At 43.7% G+C, this 20,570-nt stretch overlaps 1 protein-coding gene across 1 annotated transcript in view; it reads left to right on the top strand.

Moving 5' to 3' along the window:
- Positions 1 to 13,493: 13,493 nt before the first annotated feature.
- Positions 13,494 to 20,570, top strand: part of LOC109410572 (MOXD1 homolog 2-like) — a 128,878-nt gene continuing 121,801 nt past the window's right edge. The window contains exons 1-2 of the mRNA XM_062858227.1: positions 13,494 to 14,372; positions 18,333 to 18,578. Coding sequence (XP_062714211.1) covers positions 13,494 to 14,372; positions 18,333 to 18,578 — 1,125 coding nt within the window. The remainder of the gene's footprint in view (positions 14,373 to 18,332; positions 18,579 to 20,570) is intronic.

The following is a 20,570-nucleotide window of genomic DNA, read 5'->3' as shown; positions in this document are numbered from 1 at the left end:
TCAATTTGTTAACAGATTTATTGAGCTGTCTGGGTTCGATGTGCTTCCCGGATAGCGCTGTGTCATCAATGAGAAACAGCTCTTCACCGCTGCTGGTTGCTTCCAATCCAATCCAACCATCCTAGACTCTCTTTGCTAGACGAGGCAGAGACCCTCACACTTGACCTCTGGTTCTCTCAGCTTTGTGCCATCACACGTATGTACGTCTGTACGTCTGACGGCGACGGACCATTCGCTCCAGTACACAATCTTGGCGCGGTTGGCGCGGTGAGTACGAGTTTAATTCGTTTAAATATGCAGACAGAGTAATTGAATAATTACAGTCTGAGTGTGGAGCTGAAGCTTCTGTCCTCTGTGATGTCTGTGTGGGATCATTCACATACGAGTATCTACGTACGTTTTTTACATTACGAGGACAGGGAAAAAAGTACAACATTTTAATTTCGCATAATTCCGACAACGGACGAGGAGCGATTGCTGGTTGAGCGATCGTTTTGCACAACGGCTATGTGAACACAGGTAGTTCCATTGTCAGAGCACCACTTAACAGCGCACAGTGGTTCGGAAGGTTGTTTGCAAGAAGTATGCATCCACAATAATTATTACAAATTGCATGATTAGAAAGTTTGAGGAATATTGATAGGTTAAACGAAAATCTCGACATGGCGATTCAGATTGCCCGCCTTAAACTTCCCTCAAGTACTCGCTCATTGTTCATTTCAATTATGTTGTAACAACAGCCATCGAAGCCACTGTGCATCAAAGGGACATACTCAACTTGAACACAACATTCGTTTGTAAGCCGAGTGAAGAGGCATACACACGCTGGAATTGGTACTTGGCCAGCGTCGTCGTCGTCATCTTCGTCGATGCTTGTTATTTGTCGCACTTTGCGCGATGCGTCGTTCGTTGTTATTTTAATGAGACCTGCGGAGGCGTTTCGCGTACATGGTTCCAACGACCAGCCCGCAAGAGCCCGCAATTAAAATGCAGATTGAGTCACTCTTTTCGCGGCGAAGGTCAGTCACAAATGAAGAATGGTACCAAGGTACAAGACTACCCTTTTGCCACCGTCGCCGCCAGCAGGATCCAACGATGATATTGGATGACAATTTGAGGAATGTATTCTGTTCAAGTTCAAGGAGGGTCGCGTCGTCGTCGCGTTCAGCATGGGTTAATGAATGGTTTTCGGAGCGAAAAGCTTTGCATTCTAGTAGGTAGGTATGCATTGGATTGGAGAAACCAGTGCAATGGTCATCGGTTGTTGCCAGTGCCAAGTGCCGAGGGCGATCCGGGAGGGCGAATTAAGCAAACATGAGCCAACTTTTAAATTACGATCCGAGAGTGGCGTGCGTGGAATAATTACAAGGTATAAGATACAGGGCCCTCCAGCAGACGTCTGCTGCACTGACTGAGACCATGTTCGATGTGATGTGTCTGTTTCTCTGATAAAGATCAAATCCCAGACGCAGGGTGATTGGTGACCGACCGGTTTGATGTTCAAAGATACTGCTCCGGGCCAGCTGCATCGAGCTGAGCTGAACTGAAAACCGACAGATTGAACAGCGCCAATCGATGATGGAACGACAAGCCTTAATGTTGTACGGAATTGACGACTTAAATGTACTTTTCTAATCGCTGGTAGCGATCGGGGATCGATTTACTAGCGAAATCGATTAGTGGAACATGGAGGGCTTGAGTGGTTCAAGATAAATGAACACGGTATCGATGACAAACTGGTTAGGTTGGCATTTCCTAGTCGATCTACTTTTCAGACGCAGGAACTATTTAAACCATGTAAGTGTTCAGAAAAGTTTTTAGTTAAGTAATGGTTGTGCTTTTGAAGTTGATAAATAAAATCAATTAGAAACACACAATGAGTAGCTTACGATTTCAAAGTAAGTTCAACAGAATTTTTGAAATTTTAAAATCGGCGACAATCTGAAACATTTTTTCTATATTTCTATAGATCCACCGTATTACTTCCTTTCCTAAAGACAAATTTTATGAGTGTGTTGGGAGTGGGATTCGATTCAAAGTCCTTGGCGTGATGAGCATATGCTTTAACCAGCTCTCCAGGTTTTTCCACAATCCGATGTATTGAATATATTGACACATTAGGATCTAAGACTTGAGAGTTGCTTGCCATGCAACTCAGTTGATATAGACTGGTTAACCTTTACGTAACCATGTACCCGATCCCTGACAATTCATTTTCAAAATGCTGCCATTTCGTTAGCCTTCATCCAATTATTTTGAAGTTGCACTCAATCGATCATAAATTGGGGCAAGTTTATTACACTCAAGTGGCCTTGTAATATCCGGAGCCATTCCGGGATATTCTGGATTGCACTGTGGTCAGGGGGTAAGGGAGGTGTGATATTGTGTTTGAGAGCCCCCCCGCGGAACCTGTTCCAGGTGTTCCGGAGCGGCCATATTAGTTGATACATACTTCAGTCGTGCCCTGTTCCCTCGAAATCATGAAGATTGATACGTCGCACGGCATGGTTTGGTTGCAAAGCAGAAATGTCCCCGATGACACCCCCGTGGAACCTGTGCTAGATGTTCCGGGGTGGCCGATACAGACTTCAGTCTATCGTTTCTGATTCAGTCATTCGAAATCATGAAGATTGATATGTCGCACGGCAAGTTTAGGTTGAAAACCAGAAGTGTCCCCAATGAGGCCCCGCGGAACCTGTCACGGGGATCCGGATGGGTCAACTTATTCAAATCGAGTTTCTGCAGTTGTATTTCACTGTTCGCAACAAAAATTTCGCTGAAAAACGCTGGTTCAAACACAATAACGAAATAATCACTTTTAGCCATTTTATCAACCGCCTGACCCCAGTACAATCTGAAATATCTCCGGAATGGTTCCGGATATTGCATGGCCACTTGAGTGTAATAAACTAGCACCATCGATTGGGGGCGACTTCAAAAAAATCAGATGGAAATTGACGAAATGCCAGCGTTTTGAAAATGAGTTGTCGAGGGTCGGGTATGTGAAGGTTAAGGGGGGATTTTTTACCTATATGGCATCACAACTCAAACAGATTCAGTTCAAGATCTAAATAAATTTCAAGGTTGAAATAATTTGAGAAGAAAAGGTGGCTGGCAGATGCGTTTCAATGCATTTCAGGGTTTTCGGGGTTCAGGGCGTTTCAGAGGGGTTTTATAGGGCTTAAGAGGCTCTCAGGTGAATTCCACCATATATTCATTGGAGTTTGAGAAGCGTTTCAATGCGTTTCCAGGCGTTTCAAGGAGTTTCAATGTGTTTCAGGGCGTTTCATGAGATTTTCTGGAGGTATTTATAAGGTGCTTTAGAGGCTTGCAGGTGAGTTTTACGAAGGTTTCATGGGAGTTTCAGAGGTGATTCAAAGGTGTTTCAGAACGTTTCAGAAGGTTTCAGGGGGTTTCAGGGGGCTTCAGAGACTCGAAGTTGAATTTCAATACCTTAGTACCATCTTTCACAGAATATGGGTCGCGACTCATCAGCCTCATAACAAATACATGCATCGGTAAGGAAGCTAAAGAATGACTATCTTAGTAGGTTCGAAGAACTATACTCAATAAAGTTCTTGAAGACCCTGAAACAGATAATGTACTCACCACTTGACATCACATGGTTACATGATGCTGTGTGCGTATCCAGTCAACCATTGATCGTATAGGATGTTGCATGCGATGTTAAAGTGGAAGCGATATGCGTACATTTTACATGCGCCTATATGGAGGTATGCACGCATATGGCCTCCACTTTATCATCCTATGCAACATTTTATACGATTACTGGTTATCTGGGTATGAGTCTCATTCATAATTTATGTAGATACAACTAGTAGCTCTCGTAGATTCAACGGCCTTTGCTGAAGGGAAATCCCCAAAGAATTATTGAGCCCACCACTTGATAGGTCATAGCTATCTGAGGCTGTGCGGGTATGTACCTTTGCCATAAAGCTCTTGTAGACAACCAAATACTTTGGTAGATCTCATGACCGATTTTCAAGGGAGTTCTTGGAGGTCTTCAAACAGAACATTAACTCGACATATTGACAACATATAGTTGTATGGGGCTGTGTAAGTATGAATTTTATTCATAAAACTTCTTTTGTAGACAGATTACGCTAGTAGTTCAGATGGCCTAAATTGCAGAAAGTTCTCGGATACTCGTTTAAACCATAAACACGCCCCTTAACTCTTAGTTCATTTTAACTAAATGGATTCTACCCAAATGGAGGTTTGAATGTACGTAGTTGTGACCAGGGATGCCATATATACAGATTTATCTGTATTATACAGATTTTTGAGCATCGGTACAGATAGCTTTTATATGAAATACAGATTTTCCATTTATATGCGGTACAGATTTCTAATCTAAATTTTGTATAGGATACAGATTTTTGAACGGGTGATACAGAAATTCATCTGGCATCTCTGGTTGTGACCGCCAATCACAGACTTTGCATGACAAGTTTCTTATATAGGAAAGGAATACAGCAAAATCCTGATCAACAATCGTGTTGAAACATTATTAGTGCCATGGAGCTATTTGTAATCGTATACTGCAAAATAAATTCTATTAAAACATTTTTTTTTTCATTATCATATCTGCTCACTTCTACCAAAACACACAACAATAGAAACATAGCAAACGGCGCTGCAATCCTATGTTTCGAGTGAAATGAAATAACGAGCAACCTAAAAAACAGATGGAGCTCCAGAAAGGGTGAAACAGATTCTCCCTATATGTAGTATGTGTATAGGCGCCAACTTGTGAAGTAGTTGAGGAGAGGGCGAAGCTCTCTCTTGAAGTTGGACAAAATGCACCTTTTTTCAACTCAATGTACTATTTTCCACCTGAATACTCTAAAACCTCAATTTATGCATGTTATTTTTATGCACTTTTACTTTATGCACCTTTTTTATGCCCTGCATTAAAAGAGAGAAAGCTACTCAGAGCCAATATTGTGCATACGAATATTTAATAATGACGATAACTATTGCAACGGCGACCAGGGGGTGTTTATAGGGATGAGAAAATGGAATTCTCAGGGCAGTTTCAGGGGGTCCCAAGGGGTTTCCGTGGGGTACCAGGTGATCTCAGGGGGTTTTCGGGGGTTTTGGAGGCGTTACAGGTACGTTTTTGGGGATTTCCGAGGGTCTCCCGTGCGTTACATGGGGTCCAAGTGGGTCTTAGATGGATTTGAAGGCGTTTTTGGAGGTTCAGATGCGTTACATTGGGTCCGAGGTGACTTTAAGGGGTTTCAGAGGCATTTCAGGAAGTTTCAGAGCATTTTTGGCGGGATTCAGAGGCGTGTTTGGGGTTGCGGAGGGTCTCAGGTGTGTTACATTTGGTATGAGGGGGTTTTAGGGGGATTTTAGACGCATTTCAGGCAGTTTCAGAGTATTTCCGGCGGGATTCAGAGGCGTTACGGAAGCGCTACGGAGGAGTTTTCGTGGGTTTCGGAGCGTCTCAGGTGCGTTACATGGGGTCCGAGGGGATTCTAGGGAATTTTGGAGGCATTTCAGGAAGTTTCAGAGCATTTCCAGGGGGATCCAAAGGCGTCACGGAAGCGTTACGGAAACGTCTCAGGTGCGTTACATGGGGTCCAAGAGGTGTTTTAGGGGGATCTTTGAGGCGTTTCAGGAAGTTACAGATGATTTTCAGGGACCCCATTAAAAATCCTTTGAAACGCCCCTGAAATGCTATTTGATTTGAAGATGTTCTCGAAACCCCCTGATACGACCATGACCTGAAATACCTCGAAACGCCCCTGAAATACTATCATACGCCCCTAAAATCTCTAGGAACGCCCTTACGATGCTCCTGAAACCCCTTAAAATTCTCTTAAATTACTCTGAAATGCCGTGAAACGCCCCTAAAATCCCTTGTAATGCCTTTTAAAGGCTCCTGAGATCCCTGAATTGCCCTTGATGCACCTTGAAACGTCCTTGAAACCCCCTAAACGCCATCAAAACTTGACAGAACGCCCTTAAAAGCCACTCCAAATCCCCTGAAACAACTCCCTGAAACGCCTCTTAAGCCCCTTGGTACCCCTTTTTCTGGGCTCTCGGGGAAGTTTATGGAAACCCCCTTAGCCCCACCTCAAATGCCCAGGAGCAAGACCTGTTCTCACGAACTGGATTCCCTCATTAAAATCTTTACATAATTTATGCACATATTTCCCTCATTTGATGCCAAAAACCTCTTTTTATGCAGGTTACTCCTTGCATAAAATAGGCGGAGCTACTCAGCACCATTATTTTGCATAAGAAAATGTAATAATTACGGTCACTACTTTATTTTATCTGTATCACCGAGAATTTCAGCCCTAGGCTAGTTTGTCTCGGGACCCACATTTTATGAGTTTGTCGGGAGTGAGATTCGATCCCAGGGAGCGTCAGGGGCAATTCAGGAAGAAGATTATATCTTGTGGATGCTATCGACTGTAGATTCTTGAACTTGGGGGATTTTCGGCCTTGCAGTCTTCGGTGTGCAATCAAACGACATAAACGTCGGGCATAGAAAACATATGTCGTTTTGATTGCACACGAAGACTGCAAGGCCGAAAATCCCCCAAGTTGAAGAAGATTATAGGGACATTGATTTTCGGAACAGGTTTCAGGGGCGCTTTGGGTGGACTGAGGGGGGTTTCGAAGGCATTGCAGACAGTTTCAGAGGGTTTTCGAGGTTACGGAGGTATTTTCAGTGGTTTCTGAGGATCTCAGGTGCGTTGCATGGTACCCGAGGTGGTTTTAGGGGAATTTTGGAAGCATTTCAGGAAGTTTCAGATGACATCCAGCGGCTTTTACAGGCGTTAGGTTATATGGGGTTTGATGGTGTTTTAGGGAGATTTTGGATGCATTTCAAGATGTTTCAGAGGATATTTAGTGGGTTTTAAAGGCGTAACAAAGACGTTTTTGAGGGTTTCAAATGGTCTCGGGTGTATTGCATGCCGTCAAAGTGGGTTTTAGAGGGATTTTGGAAACATTTCAGAATGTTTTATAGAATTTTTAGAGACACCTTCACCAAAATCTTTGAAACCCTTTGAAACGCCCTAAGTGACTTTAAACACTTCTGGAACATCCATAACCCCATTGAAATGTCCTTGAAATCCTCATGTTTGAAATGCAAAGCAAAAGCAAAGCAAAGATACCCGTAAACATCATAGTTGCTACTCCGTGATTGACCAGAACAATCGAAGTTGCACAGAGATCTAATGAATGGTGCTTGGGACTAGCTACACACTCTCAATGTGCACAATTCGAGAGTTCAATGTTTTAAAACCAATAACGACGCCGGCCACGTCCTTCCGGTCATCGGCAAAGAGGAAGGAATGTTAGTTCGACAACCTTTGTTACCAGAAACCGTGAAATCCACAGCATCCCCACAGTTGTCTCGGGAAGGAATATTGTATTTGTTAGTAGGGTAGGGTAAGGTGTGGATCTTGGAGCCACCTTTGGTAGGTGATACGATCAACTAGTTATATGAAAATACACGACACGGTCTTCATCCCGATTATGATTTATTTGGTCGCGATAGTTAGGGTAATGCACATACGTCAACGATCATTCTTTATTAAACGTGTCACCGCATTAATCGTTTACACAACCGTGAAAACCGACCTTCTCATGAAAGTTATCAAAGTAATCGAGCGCCTCTGATTTCGCATTCAATATTCGCGTCCCCATCTCCCTACCGAGAAAACCGACCGACTCACGAAAATAGTCGCGCGTTTCCCACAGTATTGAACTTAGAGTATACGGGTATACGGAGAATAAACTTGTAAGCTTAGGTAGCTCTTTTCTAATTATATGTTTTACTAAGAGTAGTCCCATGTGTTACCTGTGATCGACAGCCGTTGAGGTAATTAGGCCAATTATTTTAAATTTGACCAATGATTGTTGTGAACTGCAATTAATTTCTTCTAACATTTTTATCTCTTCAATATTGGGCCTGCACCAGAGCTACAAGATTAATTTGCAGATATTACAGACTCCAGGAGTCCTCATAAAACGCATTGGCAACATTACCCCAATTTCTTCTAGTATGTAAAGAAAAAAAGACTCGGAATGATCTCACCCAGTTCCATGTCGTCGGATGACCGCAACCACTCCTTAAGTCCTTCAATTTTCAGCAATACTGTTTGCTACCAAGTGTGAATCCATTTTTATCATTTCACGTGGAAGGACAATGTGCACCTGCACCAAACACGTGTCACTTTTCACTTTTTCCTTCGAATAATGCAACGCGACCGAGATTTTCGTCGCAACTGCCCCAAACACGCGTCATTTGTCACTTATTCCTTCGAACAACTCCATCCGATCGCGATCCCCATCGCAACTCTGTCCTTGAAATCCTTGTATTTGAAATGCCTTTGAAACTCTTCTGATTTAAGGGTGTTTTTGAAACACCGCATGATACGATCCTAAACTTGAAAAAGTCGATATGCCCCTGAAAACTCCGTAATTCCATTGAAACGCCAATCATGGAATCTTGTTAATTTTAAATGCCCCTGAAATTCCTCGCAGCGTTTATAAGAAGCTGGAAAAACCTTCATGATGCCGAACCCCCCTCCCACAAAGTCTTTTAAATGCTTTTAATATGCCTTTGAAATGCCTTTAAACGCCCATGAAACCCCTTGTTACACCCTTGCAAGGCTCCTGATACCCCCCTAAATCGCCCTTAAAGTACCTTTAAACGTTCAATGTTATATATTGAAACGCCCCTGAAACCCTCGTAATCCCATTGAAACGCCAGCATATCCCTGAAGTGCCCCTGAAGCCCCTGACAACCACCTTATTCGGGCTCCTCAGAACTTCCGGGAAACCCCTTTGATTCCATCTCAAACGACCAGAGACAAGAACTATGCTCGCGAACTAAGTTTCCTCATTACAACCTCGCAATTCCTTTTTTTATGCCTATTTTAATTTATGTACCCCCAGCTAGGTGCACAAAAAGAGGTGTCAGTGTATCCATTTTATTCAAATTTCATTGATGATGAGGGGCCTTGTCCCCTCAATTACGTCAGAAGTTGACGCGAAAGGAACCCCTCTCTCTAGATTCTCTCAGCATTTATATAAAGGCATGCTGAAAATGTACGTAGTTGGTGAAAATTCCTACACTATGTTATCAGCTCTGTTGAACTTTCATTTATGATTTAGTTTGTTTTATATTGGATTGTCTTTACATCTACACTGAACTCCATCAATTGAACGCATAGCAGGAAAAATCTACATCAATCTAAAAGCTATCAGTCTATCTACCGGCGCGTCGTCATCACTAGGTAAACGAAGCCGACGACGAGCTCCGCGACTATCATGTGACACACAACTTACTCGAGTAGGCAAACAAATCAGAACCACTTCTATACTGCCTGTGTACAGCAGACTTTGACTTGGTTGTTTTCGCAACGAAAATACAGTCGAACGGACTAGCAGCAGTTGTGGTACCATCTAGCAGCAGCAGAAGTAGCAGGATGGAAACTCATTTTCCTCAAATTAGTCTGTAAATAAACCGTACTAATTGAGAAAAATATGATGACGTGAAACAAGCATCGTTTGCCGACACCACGCGGCGTGCGTTCAGTTTAGTTTTCTTCGTCGAACGAATGTCACTGCTGGATGTCGCGGTCGTCGTCGTCGCCGCGGTGGTGGCGGAAAAGGGCAGTTTAAAACGATTTTCCACAGCGGCGGACAAGACTTTTCAACTGAGCACTTTCCGTTCCTGGCTGATGTCTGCGCGCGTATAGTAGAAAGAAAGGCAGTCATCTGTTCATCTTCGGAGCAAAGTGCGAGTGACACGTGCGACGAATCCGGTGTTGGAAAAACTCGTGCAGCGCTACGAGGCTGTTGGGGACGCATGGTGACCCTGCCAGCCAGCCAGTCAACCGACGAAGAGCAGAGTGACAAATTTTCGACGGATGAAAACGGTTTGTGCGAATTAGTCGCTTTTTAGTGCCGCCAACAACGGAGCAACGGAGATTGATGCGAAGTCGGGAAAACGGTGTGAGGGTCACAGTCAACTCAAAAGTTGCGTAGCCATCAGTCGTCGTCGCTGTCGTTCTGTCCCTGTCAATTTTGGGGAAAGCAGCCGTGTCAGCAGTCGGTGTGGCGGTCCCCGTCTAGGACCGGGCGGCTAATTTATTCAAAGTGTTGTTCCTAATTTTGCTTTTTTAGTTTTCTTGAATGACGAAACTTGGTCCTTGGGTGGGAATGGGAAATTACTGTGAAGGCTTTTCATGGAGATGAACTTTTGCGTTGCGTTAGCTGGATATGATCTGCTTGGGGCTCAGCCAAATTAATTATGGAGCTCAATCCTGTCAATTTGTGATCCTGATAAATATTCATGAACTCTGCCAAACATTCAAGGATAGGTCGGCAAGTTAAAGGACGGAAAGCGGAAAAATGAACGCGGATGCAACGTGACGGAAAATGTTATGCAGCTAATGAAAGCTTGACTAATTGGTATAATAGAAATTCTTTGACGTCATCGTCTGTCTTCTTTCATTTCAAAATCTTCAACTGGATTTTCGTTATTTTCACAGCTAGCAAATTTCCGGATCATCTCTTTGACTCATTTCGCAGATTTTTGCGATAGATTTTAGAAAGAGTTTTCAACGAATCCTTTTGAGAAACTCTCGGCGAGTTTCAAGATGATTTGACAAGCGTAATTTACATGTTGCTACATATTCGTACTGTCAGCACCACGCTAATGCTGACTATAATAAGTGAAATTTTTTTAAAGTGTTGCATAAAATACAACAACTTCTTAACCCTTGCGATCACTCCATAACCATGTAAGAAAGATTTATTATCTAGAGTTATCTCTCTATGGTAGCCTTTTCGAACGGGATAAATCATAAGCAGGGTGGTACTATTTCATCTGACGTTTCGACCCTTGGTTTGGGCCTTCTTCAGGGAGGTTATAGGGATACCGCTACGGTTTTGTTGCCAGTCGGATTTTATGGATTTAGGCTTGTGTGGGCTATCACTTACCTGAAGAAGGCCCAAACCAAGCATTGAAACGTCGAAAGAAATAGTATCGCTCCGCTTAAAATTTATCCTGAACGAAGAACCAACCTCAGAGGGAATGCCACAAAGCTGTTTGGATGGGTTTCTAACTGCCAAAATAAGGGATATGTGGTAAAAGGGGTTTATTGAGTGAATGAATTCTAAGGGGCTTCATGAGCGTTCCCGAGGATTTTAGGGAAAGCTTTTAAGAGGTTTAAACAAATTCCAAGGAGACTTCAGTGGGTTCCTGGAGGATTTCAGACAGTCTCGGACGTTTTAGGAAAAAAAAACAAAGGTTTTCCAAGAGTATCATCAGGATTTGAGGAGGCTTTGTGGAATTTCATGGAAGCTACACAGTTACAGGCTTCACAGGAATTCCAGGGGTTTCATAGGAATCTAGGGAAGCTTCAGTGACTTCTTGAGAGGTTTCGAGGTGGCTTAGGGCATTTCGGGGAGTTAGTTTTGGCTTCAGCGCAGGTTAAGGGAGTTTCATAGAAGTTCAAGGAGCTTCTGGGGATCTTCTGAGAGTTTTGTGGTATTTCAGATGGCTTTAGGGGGATTCAGGGAATTTCGGGAGGTTTCAGAATGGTGTCATGAGAGATTGAGGAGGTATGGGGGGCTGCATGAAACCATCATCCACCTGCTTTCTTCCTAAAATCCCCTGCAATCACTTTGACACTTTCTGAGAACCTTACAAATCCCCTGCAACTCTTCAAATCGTCTTTAAATCGCCATGAAACCCCATGAATTCTCTCCGATAACCCTCTAAGAGCCCGTGGAACCCATATGAAGTCCATCTTTAAGCACGTCCCGGAAATTTCATGAAACACCCATTGCCTCTAACCCTACGCTCTCTGAGATCACCCTTCATACTGCCGCTGCATTCTTCTAAAATCACTCTTGAAATGCTCTTCAATCTATCTTGCAAGTTGCAACTCTTTTCCCACCCCCTACGCATCAGTGCTCTTCTTTTCATTTTCACACCCCAAGTATTGCCCATTCTATCCTCATGGTTTACTACCTCATCACGATTTCCACTAAACATTTTCTGCTTTTACCCGCTATCATGTACACAATGTACGGTGTCCGGCGTTTGGCCGAATGTCGTTTGGCTGAATTGTGATCAAAATAGTTCAAAAGAAGCTTTTGACATTCTAACTGCCAATATGATCAGAAATATTAGCTTATTTTAATCATTGGCTATTTCTTACAGTTTTGCCATTCGGAGATTAGTTGGCGTTAAAACTGCCAATATTTTATCATTTTTCCTTCTTTAGATCATAGGCTGTTCTTCCGTGTTGTACTGATGCGGAAAAAAGTAGTTTGGTCACTCAATTTCATTACTCATTTTTCGGCCAAACGGCATTCGGCCAAATGGCATTCAGTCAAAGGACCCTTTCGGTTAAATGGCGTTCGGCCAAATAACCCGAAACCATAATGTACATATCGATAAGCATTTCATACTTGGAAGTTCCAAGTTGGAAAAGAGAAATTAGAAAATCTGCTCAGGGGTGTTTCAGAGAGTCCCAGGGCAAGGGGGTACTTGGAGGTCTCAGAGGCGTTTCAGGAAGTCTCAAGGGGTTTCAGTGGGTTTCAGGGGCGTTATGGGTACCTGGAGCTGTCAAAAACATATTATAGAGTCTTAGGGGTACTTGGAGGTCTCATGGGTATTTCAGGGTGTTTTATGGGGTTTCAGTTGGTCTCGGGCGATTTCAGGGGGTTCCAGGGAGTCTCAGACGGATTTCTCAGGGGCCTTTCAGGGAAACCAAAAAGGATCCCTTGAAACGAAGCACCCCTGGAACCCCATGAGATCCGCTGGGAGCACGTGAGACCACCTACCATGCAGCACACATACCACAAAGGAGTGTCGACAGCGTAGGTTTTTGGTTGAACACAAGTCATTTGCAAATCTTACCTTTGAAACGCCAAAACTATTCGAAAGTCTTCAAAACAGTCGTCGTCAATATAGTGAACTTTGAATTACAATAACTTGAAAATGACTTGTGTCCAACCAAAAACCTGCGCTATCGACACTACTTTGTGACACGGATGCTGCTTGAGCTTCAACGCGCCTGAGATCTCTCGGTTGCCCCCAAGATCCGCTTGAAACACCCTTGAGATTACCTGGTCACCCCTAAAACTACCTGAAACGCCCATGAGACCCTTTGGAACTCATCTGGAATCCCCTGAGACCTTTTGAATGGTTCTTGTGCCCCCCTGCAAACCCCCTGAGGTTAGAGGAACCCCTTGAGCCGTTGCGTTGAGCAACCTTTTTTATGTAATGGGCTGTTGGTACATACTAGGGTGGCCCACACTTACAGGGTGTATACTATGTTTTCATACAACTTTTCATCGTTGTGTAGCTGCGCTCCATGTGCATTCTGTGTATTGGTATTGGTGTCAGCTTTAGCCTCATATATAGGCTATCCAACGCGCACGGTATCGACTTGCTCTCATTTGTTGTTTATTTACCGCGCACGATGAAGGAGTACCGCGACGTCGTAGTAAAGTTGTTTGCGAGAGGTGAGCGACCCGGCGACATATTCCGTCGGTTGAAATCACACGGGGTGAAGCGGGATTTCATCTATTACACCATCCGTCGGTACCGGGAGACGGGCTCGACCAAGGACCGTGTGAAATCCGGGCGGCCGCGTTCGGCGAGAACGCCAGCAGCCATCAAGGTGGTGAGGGAGCGGATTCGTAGAAATATGAACCGCTCGATCCGGAAGACCGATGCTGACCTGAATGTGTCGATCAGGACTGCTCACAACATCATGACGAAGGACCTGGGATACAAGCCTTACAAGAAACGCAAGGTCCACGGGCTAACGGAGGCTACAACGAAAAAGAGGCTGGACAGAAGCAAACTGATACTTTCGCGGCACGCAGTTCAGGAGTTTGTGTTTTCTGACGAGAAACTTTTTGTCTTGCAACAGCCACACAATGCCCAAAATGATCGACTGTGGGCGCCGACGCTGGCCAGCATCCCTCCGTCCCAGATAAACATCCCACGGTTCCAGAGCGCCGCTTCTGTGATGGTTTGGGGGGCCGTATCCAGGCGTGGGAAGCTCCCACTGGTGTTTATCGAGAAAAACGTGAAAATCAACGCCGCGTATTATAAGACCGAGGTTCTGGAGAAGGTTGTGGCCCCGGCTCTTCGGGGCCTCTACGGGAACGACCATTACGTCTTTCAACAGGACGGCGCACCGGCCCACACGGCAAATATCGTCCAAGCATGGTGTCGGGAGAACTTGACCGATTTTCTCGATAAGACTTTGTGGCCTCCCAGTTCGCCGGACCTTAATCCCCTGGACTTTTATGTATGGTCGTACATGCTGGCCAAGCAGAGTGAACATCGAGTGAGCACTATGGACCAAATTAAAGAAGCTCATTTCCAAGATCTGGGACGAGATGCCGATGGATTAGGTGCGTGCCGCGTGCGATTCTTTTGAGAAACGGCTCAAGCTCGTGGTAAAGCACAAAGGGAGGGTGCTCCCAGCAAATATGTCATAAAGATTCTCAATAAACATGGTTTCAATAAAAATAGACTCAGAAAAGAAAATCTTGCATTTTTATTTTTTTAACACATTTTAAAACTGTATGAAAACATAGTATACACCCTGTATATGAAAAACTAAAATTTCGAAAAATGTCAAGTCTTACCTCCTCAATCAGTTGTTTCGGACTCCCAGAAGCTACGTTCAAAATTTGAGCAAAATCGGTTGAGCCTAAGGGGGCGCTCAAATCGCTTGAAGTTTGTATGGGAAAACTTGGCCAAATGTATGCAGAAATTTTAAGTTTTCGAATTTTGCCGCTAGGTGACGCTGTAAGCGTTCAATAATCAAACCCTTTGGCATTATTGTAGGTGACTATATGCCAAAGGGGCTGTCCATAAACCACGTGGTCATTTTTTTGGGACTTTTCAACCCCCCCCCCCCGCGCGAGGTCATTAGTCCATACAAAATTTTTTATTTGTCCATACAAAATGGTCATTGGCCGAACCCCGCTCCCCCCCCCCCCCTCTTGACCACGTGGTTTATGGACAGCCCCAAACAACTTTGTCGAAGACCGCGAAGTGATCCGACGGCTGTGAAAAAAGTTATACCCTAGGCAAGGTGAGGCAATGTTTTGAGATTTCATTATTGATATTATTCCTTTACATGTATTGGAAAAATAACAATAAAGTTTATCCTCACTGTCCTCACTTTACCTAGGCCATAACTTTTTTCACAGACGTTGGATCACTTTGCGGTCTTCGACAAAGTTGTTTGGTATATAGTCACCTACCTATAATACCAAAGGGTTTGATTATTGAACGCTAACAGCGCCACCTAGCGGCAAAATTCGAAAATTTAAAATTTCTGCATACATTTGGCCAAGTTTTCCCATACAAACTTCAAGCGATTTGAGCGCCCCCTTAGGCTCAACCGATTTTGCTCAAATTTTGAACGTAGCTTCTGGGAGTCCGAAACAACTGATAGAGGAGGTAAGACTTGGCATTTTCCGAAAGTTTTGTTTTTCATATAAGTGTGGGCCACCTTAGTACATACATTAAAAAGAGCATTTGAAGTCAGTGCTTAGTCAGCAAACTTTGATCGCGAGATCCAGGAAACTCACAGGAATCATAAAAAAGGGTGTTCTAAAGTTGTTTCAGGGTATTTCAGGAGCCTTTGACAAAAAAAAAATACCTTTAAAGGCCTTTCGTTGGCGTTTCAATAGGATTACAGGGCTTCAGAAGAGTTCCATGGAGCCTTCATAATGCTTTACAAGGGGTTTCAGGGGTACTTCAATGCGATTCAGACGCATTTCAGAGAATTTTATGGAGTTTCAGAAACGTTTTGAAGGCGTTCTAAAAGGTTTTACGACCGTTCTATAGCATTTGATGGACGCTTCAAATAGTTTTGAAGTGCCTATATTGGGCTTTCTGAACATGATAATGGAGGTTCATGTACGTCTCGAAGCATTTCAGAAACGTTTCAAGGTGTTTTAATTGTGTTATTTTTTTCTGGAGGGGTCTTAGAAGCATAAGGACGTTTAGAAGGGATAACGGTGAATTTAGGAGCGTTTCAATAGCATGAAGCGCCCCAGAAACCCCCTAGATCCCCGTGAGACCTCCTGAAACTCCCCTGAGACCTCCGAATATTTCTTGAATCCTTCTGAAACGTTTCTGAGACCTTCAGATACCTCCTGAAACAGCCTGGAACCCATTACAACAACCCTGAGATCCCTTGAAACGCTCCTGAGACCCCCTGAAATGCCATTGAGACCAAATCGCTCCTGGAAACCCCTTGGGACCCAACGAAGAGCGTCTGAGAATTCTTGAAGCGCCGCTGAGCCCTTCTGGTATTCCCTAGGACCCGCAAAAACTCCGCTGCGACCTCCAGGAATCTCCTGAGAATCCCTTGGACCCCCTGAAGCGCCCTCGAAAGTTTCTGGAACCTCCTTGAGATCCACGGAGACCCCTAAAACACTATTGAGCCCCCTGGAACCCTCTCGAAATCCCCAAATCACCCTAGAAACTCCCGTGAAACCCTCTGTGATGCTCTGAAAAGCATCTGATGCCTCCTGGTACCTCCTGAAAATCCTTCAAACGCCTCTGCGGCCTTCAGGTATCCTCCGTAGGCTTCCTTAGACTCCTGAAACACCCTGTCCCTGGACCCCTTGTCCCTGGATCCCCTTATAACTCCCCTGAGACCCCCTGAAACTTCCCTGAGACTTTTTGGAGCTTCACTGGAACCACCTGAAGTTCAAAAACAAAGTGAGGAAACAGATGAATCCTGGTAGCCGTGCGTTAGGGTCGCCAAGCTTCTAATTGCACCATGCTATGAGCTGAGGGTTCGATTCCCGCTCCGGGCGATGAAACTTTTTGCGAGAACAGTTTCATCTCCGTATCCAGTGGTGCATGCTGCGTGTATCCGTTGTCTAGTGTTAAGGCGGTGTCCGTGTATTTTTTTAAATAAATTGAAAAACATTTTCGGATAGATGCTTATTCTAATTGAACAAGCTCGCAATTTGTGCGTTGAGCTGGAAATTCGTCTGCATGTTGGTTGATCTGATATTTCCTCCAAATAAAATGTCGAATAGAAAATTTGAAAGACATCACACTGCTTCACAAACGACGTTGACACTTCATCCACGAACCAAACACTTGCTTTGGATTCTTTTAACGTTGCGCGATTCAGCTTAATTGTTTTCCTGGAAAACCATGTTCGTATACTATCTGCTAAACGCTAAAGCTTATTTCCTTCCATTGAGTAAATATTCCCGGAATGTATGTTGATACATTCACAGGGTAATCATCTGATCGGTCGTTGATCGGCCCTCCATGTGGTCTATCCGGGAGCAAGTGTCACCTCCAGCGAGTCAACTGCATGTTGTGTCCTACCATTACCACTGTAGTAGATGTAGTAGTAGAATGCAGTGCTGGCGATTAGCAGTTATCCAGTTTTAGGCCAGTAAATCTCTAGGATGACTGCCTTATTAAAGCCGTCATTCTATATTTTTTGAGTCAGTGTGCGTGTTCATTTAGAGCTCTAACGTCCAACGATTCGACTTTCTAATCATTGTCCTGAATTCGTTGCCTCTTCTTTGGCCGTAGGATCTATACGTTTGCTCTACTTCTGTTTTCCTTCATCGGAAAAGGGTATCAGAAGGCTTCATATCTCACCGGGACCGCGATTCCTACATTGCACTAAAGTGGAAGTCATGTTCAGGTCTGACTGACGCAGTACAGCCATTCATACTCAACCGTTGATTGCCAAAACTAACGCTGTTTGATCTTCCTTGGTGAACAGACGCTCGAGTGTTCTTTATCATCGATTGATCATTGGAAGCATGAGCTAGGAACTTGTGAAATCCACAGCATTGATGGACGCTCCTTCCAGGTTTTTGACTTACCATTTTGCAGCTCTACGAACCCATTTCACAATACTCATCGAACACAAAAAAGCGAAAGTGAAAATTTGTTAGCAAATCAACCATTTCATGTGGCCATAAGAACTGTTTTCCACAAACTACCCCCGATAATTGACATAACAACTCGCAATTGGCAAACTTTTCATCGCCCACGCCCAAACAACCCCGTGAAAACCACTCCACCGTGCACGAACGATGAATGATGAGTGCGCGGGGAGCCTTCCTCATTAATCATGAATTTGTGTTTTCCTATCGACCGCATCGCACCATACCGCGCCACACAAACCACACCGGACCGTCTATTTATTTATCATTAGTCCATAGCGCTGGCGATAGCAAAACTTCTTTCCGTTTCCCTCCCTAGCCCTGCTACCTCACTTGGAGGAAAATTATAACCATCACAGATCTCGCCCCCCTCCCCCTCAACCAAACAACAAAACCGACTAACTAACGCGAGTGGGTTGTTCTTTTTTCTCTCTCCCTCTCTTCCACAGGACCGGCACGTGAAAAAGAACAGCGACGGCAAACCGGTGGTCGATTCGTCCCAGGACTATGTGCTCCTGCTGGGCTACGAGAATCAAACCCACACGGTGCTGCGGTTCAAGCGGAAGTTGGACACCTGTGACGTGGCGTACGATGTGCCGATAACGGTGAGTACCGACCTTTAACTTCCTACCTACCAACATCTATGACCATGGCCAATGGCCATGGTGGTTCACGCGGTCCGGCTACCTATCTACACCGCCGCCGTGGAGGACATCGCCGCCGCTTATCTGCATTCCGCGAGCGTGTGTGTGAAGTAGGAGAGGGCGTTGCATGAAAGGCTGGGAGTGGAATCAGTGGACATAATGTTCCACAGGGTAGCCACTAATGAGCGTATGGTTTGCTAACGACTGACACTGAATGGTTGTTTTGCATGCTGGAAACAAGTTGCGGAGTTCGGATACATATTGATTAATGTTTTGGACCCGTAGAACTGTTTGATATCAATTATGAACCCAGTTCTTAGTAATACGAACACGGATAAGGACAAATTTTCAATTTATCTCAGGCTTATCTATTTTATCCTATAGTTGGAGTGTAGCTATGTGCCATCACAATTTTACATTTCTCACAATAAGCTTTCACGATTTCCTCATGTGATTCCTTCTGGAATTCCTATCGATTTTTTTTCTGAAGGACTTTCTTCTAAAATTTGTTCTATAATTCGTCCCGGGATTTTTCCTATTGGTAATTCTTCTGCAATCCCTTCTGAAATTTCTCTTGGAGCTCGCCCCAAGATTTTTCCAAGAGGCTACTAGAAAATCTGCTTAGTATTATTCTTGGTACTCCTCCAGTTCTTTCCAGAATCATTCATTAAACTATTTCCTGTATTCCTCCGCAGACTTTAGCCTCTTCAGTAGTTCCCTACGATTATTCCTCAGAATGTTTTCATTGAAATTTCAAGAGAATTTACTTACATTTAATCGAAGGTTTTTGCCACAGATTCTCAGGTGTTTCCTCCATAATTCCTCTCAGTATTTCACAGTTAAAATCTAAAGAGGAACTTTAGTAGAATTCCCGGAAGAAATCCTCTCATTTTTCCTTCTAAACTCTGGAGGTAATCCAGGGAAAATTCAAGAAGCAACTCCGTGAGGAATTATGGAAGAACATCTAAATAAAATAAGGGCCCATATAGCCGAGGCGGTAAACGCACGGGTATTCAGCATGACCATGGTGAGGGTGACGGGTTCGATTCCCGGTCGGTCCAGGATCTTTTCGTAAAGGAAATTTCCTTGACTTCCTTGGGCATAGAGTATCTTCGTGCCTGCCACACGATATACGCATGCAAAATGGTCATTGGCAGAGGAAGCTCTCAGTTAATAACTGTGGAAGTGCTCATAGAACACTAAGCTGAGAAGCAGGCTTTGTCCCAGTGAGGACGTTACGCCAAGAAGAAGAAGAAGAAGAATCTAAATAAAATCACGCTATCAACATTGGAAAAAAGCATCTGTAGGAAGTTATGAATATGCTGGCAGGTACTATGCAGAAATTCATGGTAGACCGCTAAGAGAAATCCTGGGATATTGAAGTGGTCCTGCAACAAATCTCAGGAAAAAAAAACCGCTGGATTAGAACCGCGGGAGAAAGTTCATGGGGAATCCATCATAAAACACCCAAAAATACACTAGTTTACTGCATTTTTGAACTCGGTAAGCTGATGATCATTTTTGTCGTAGAATCATGCTCTGAGTTCGAAAACGCGAAGGAAAAAAATACAGTAGAGCGGAATTTTTTCGACTTTCTATACAAGGTTGACGATTTGAAATCGATTTTTGTTCTATTTTCAAGCAAAGTCGCTCATTTCAAACATCTTATTCTCCGTAGCTCCGATTGAGCTTAATTTTTTACTGTAACTCGTCAAAATATGATATGTCAAATAATCGTTGAGAAAGAATTTTTAAATTGTTTTTTCTTATTGAAAAAATATATTTATTCATATATTTTTGGAAATTTTGCTAAAGTTTAAGGAGATCATCCTTAAACTTGCCAATATCTTGAATTTCATCAATCTCACGCAAAACCTGCATTCAGATGATCGAATATGGTATTATATTCAGCTTTTAATTTATGGAAAAAAGATTTAAAATCGGTTGAACAAA

The sequence above is a fragment of the Aedes albopictus genome, chromosome 3, assembly GCF_035046485.1.
Source record: "Aedes albopictus strain Foshan chromosome 3, AalbF5, whole genome shotgun sequence".
Lineage (NCBI taxonomy): Eukaryota > Metazoa > Arthropoda > Insecta > Diptera > Culicidae > Aedes > Aedes albopictus.
The sequence above is the reverse complement of the archived record's forward strand: the minus strand, read 5'-3'. Positions and strand labels throughout refer to the sequence as shown.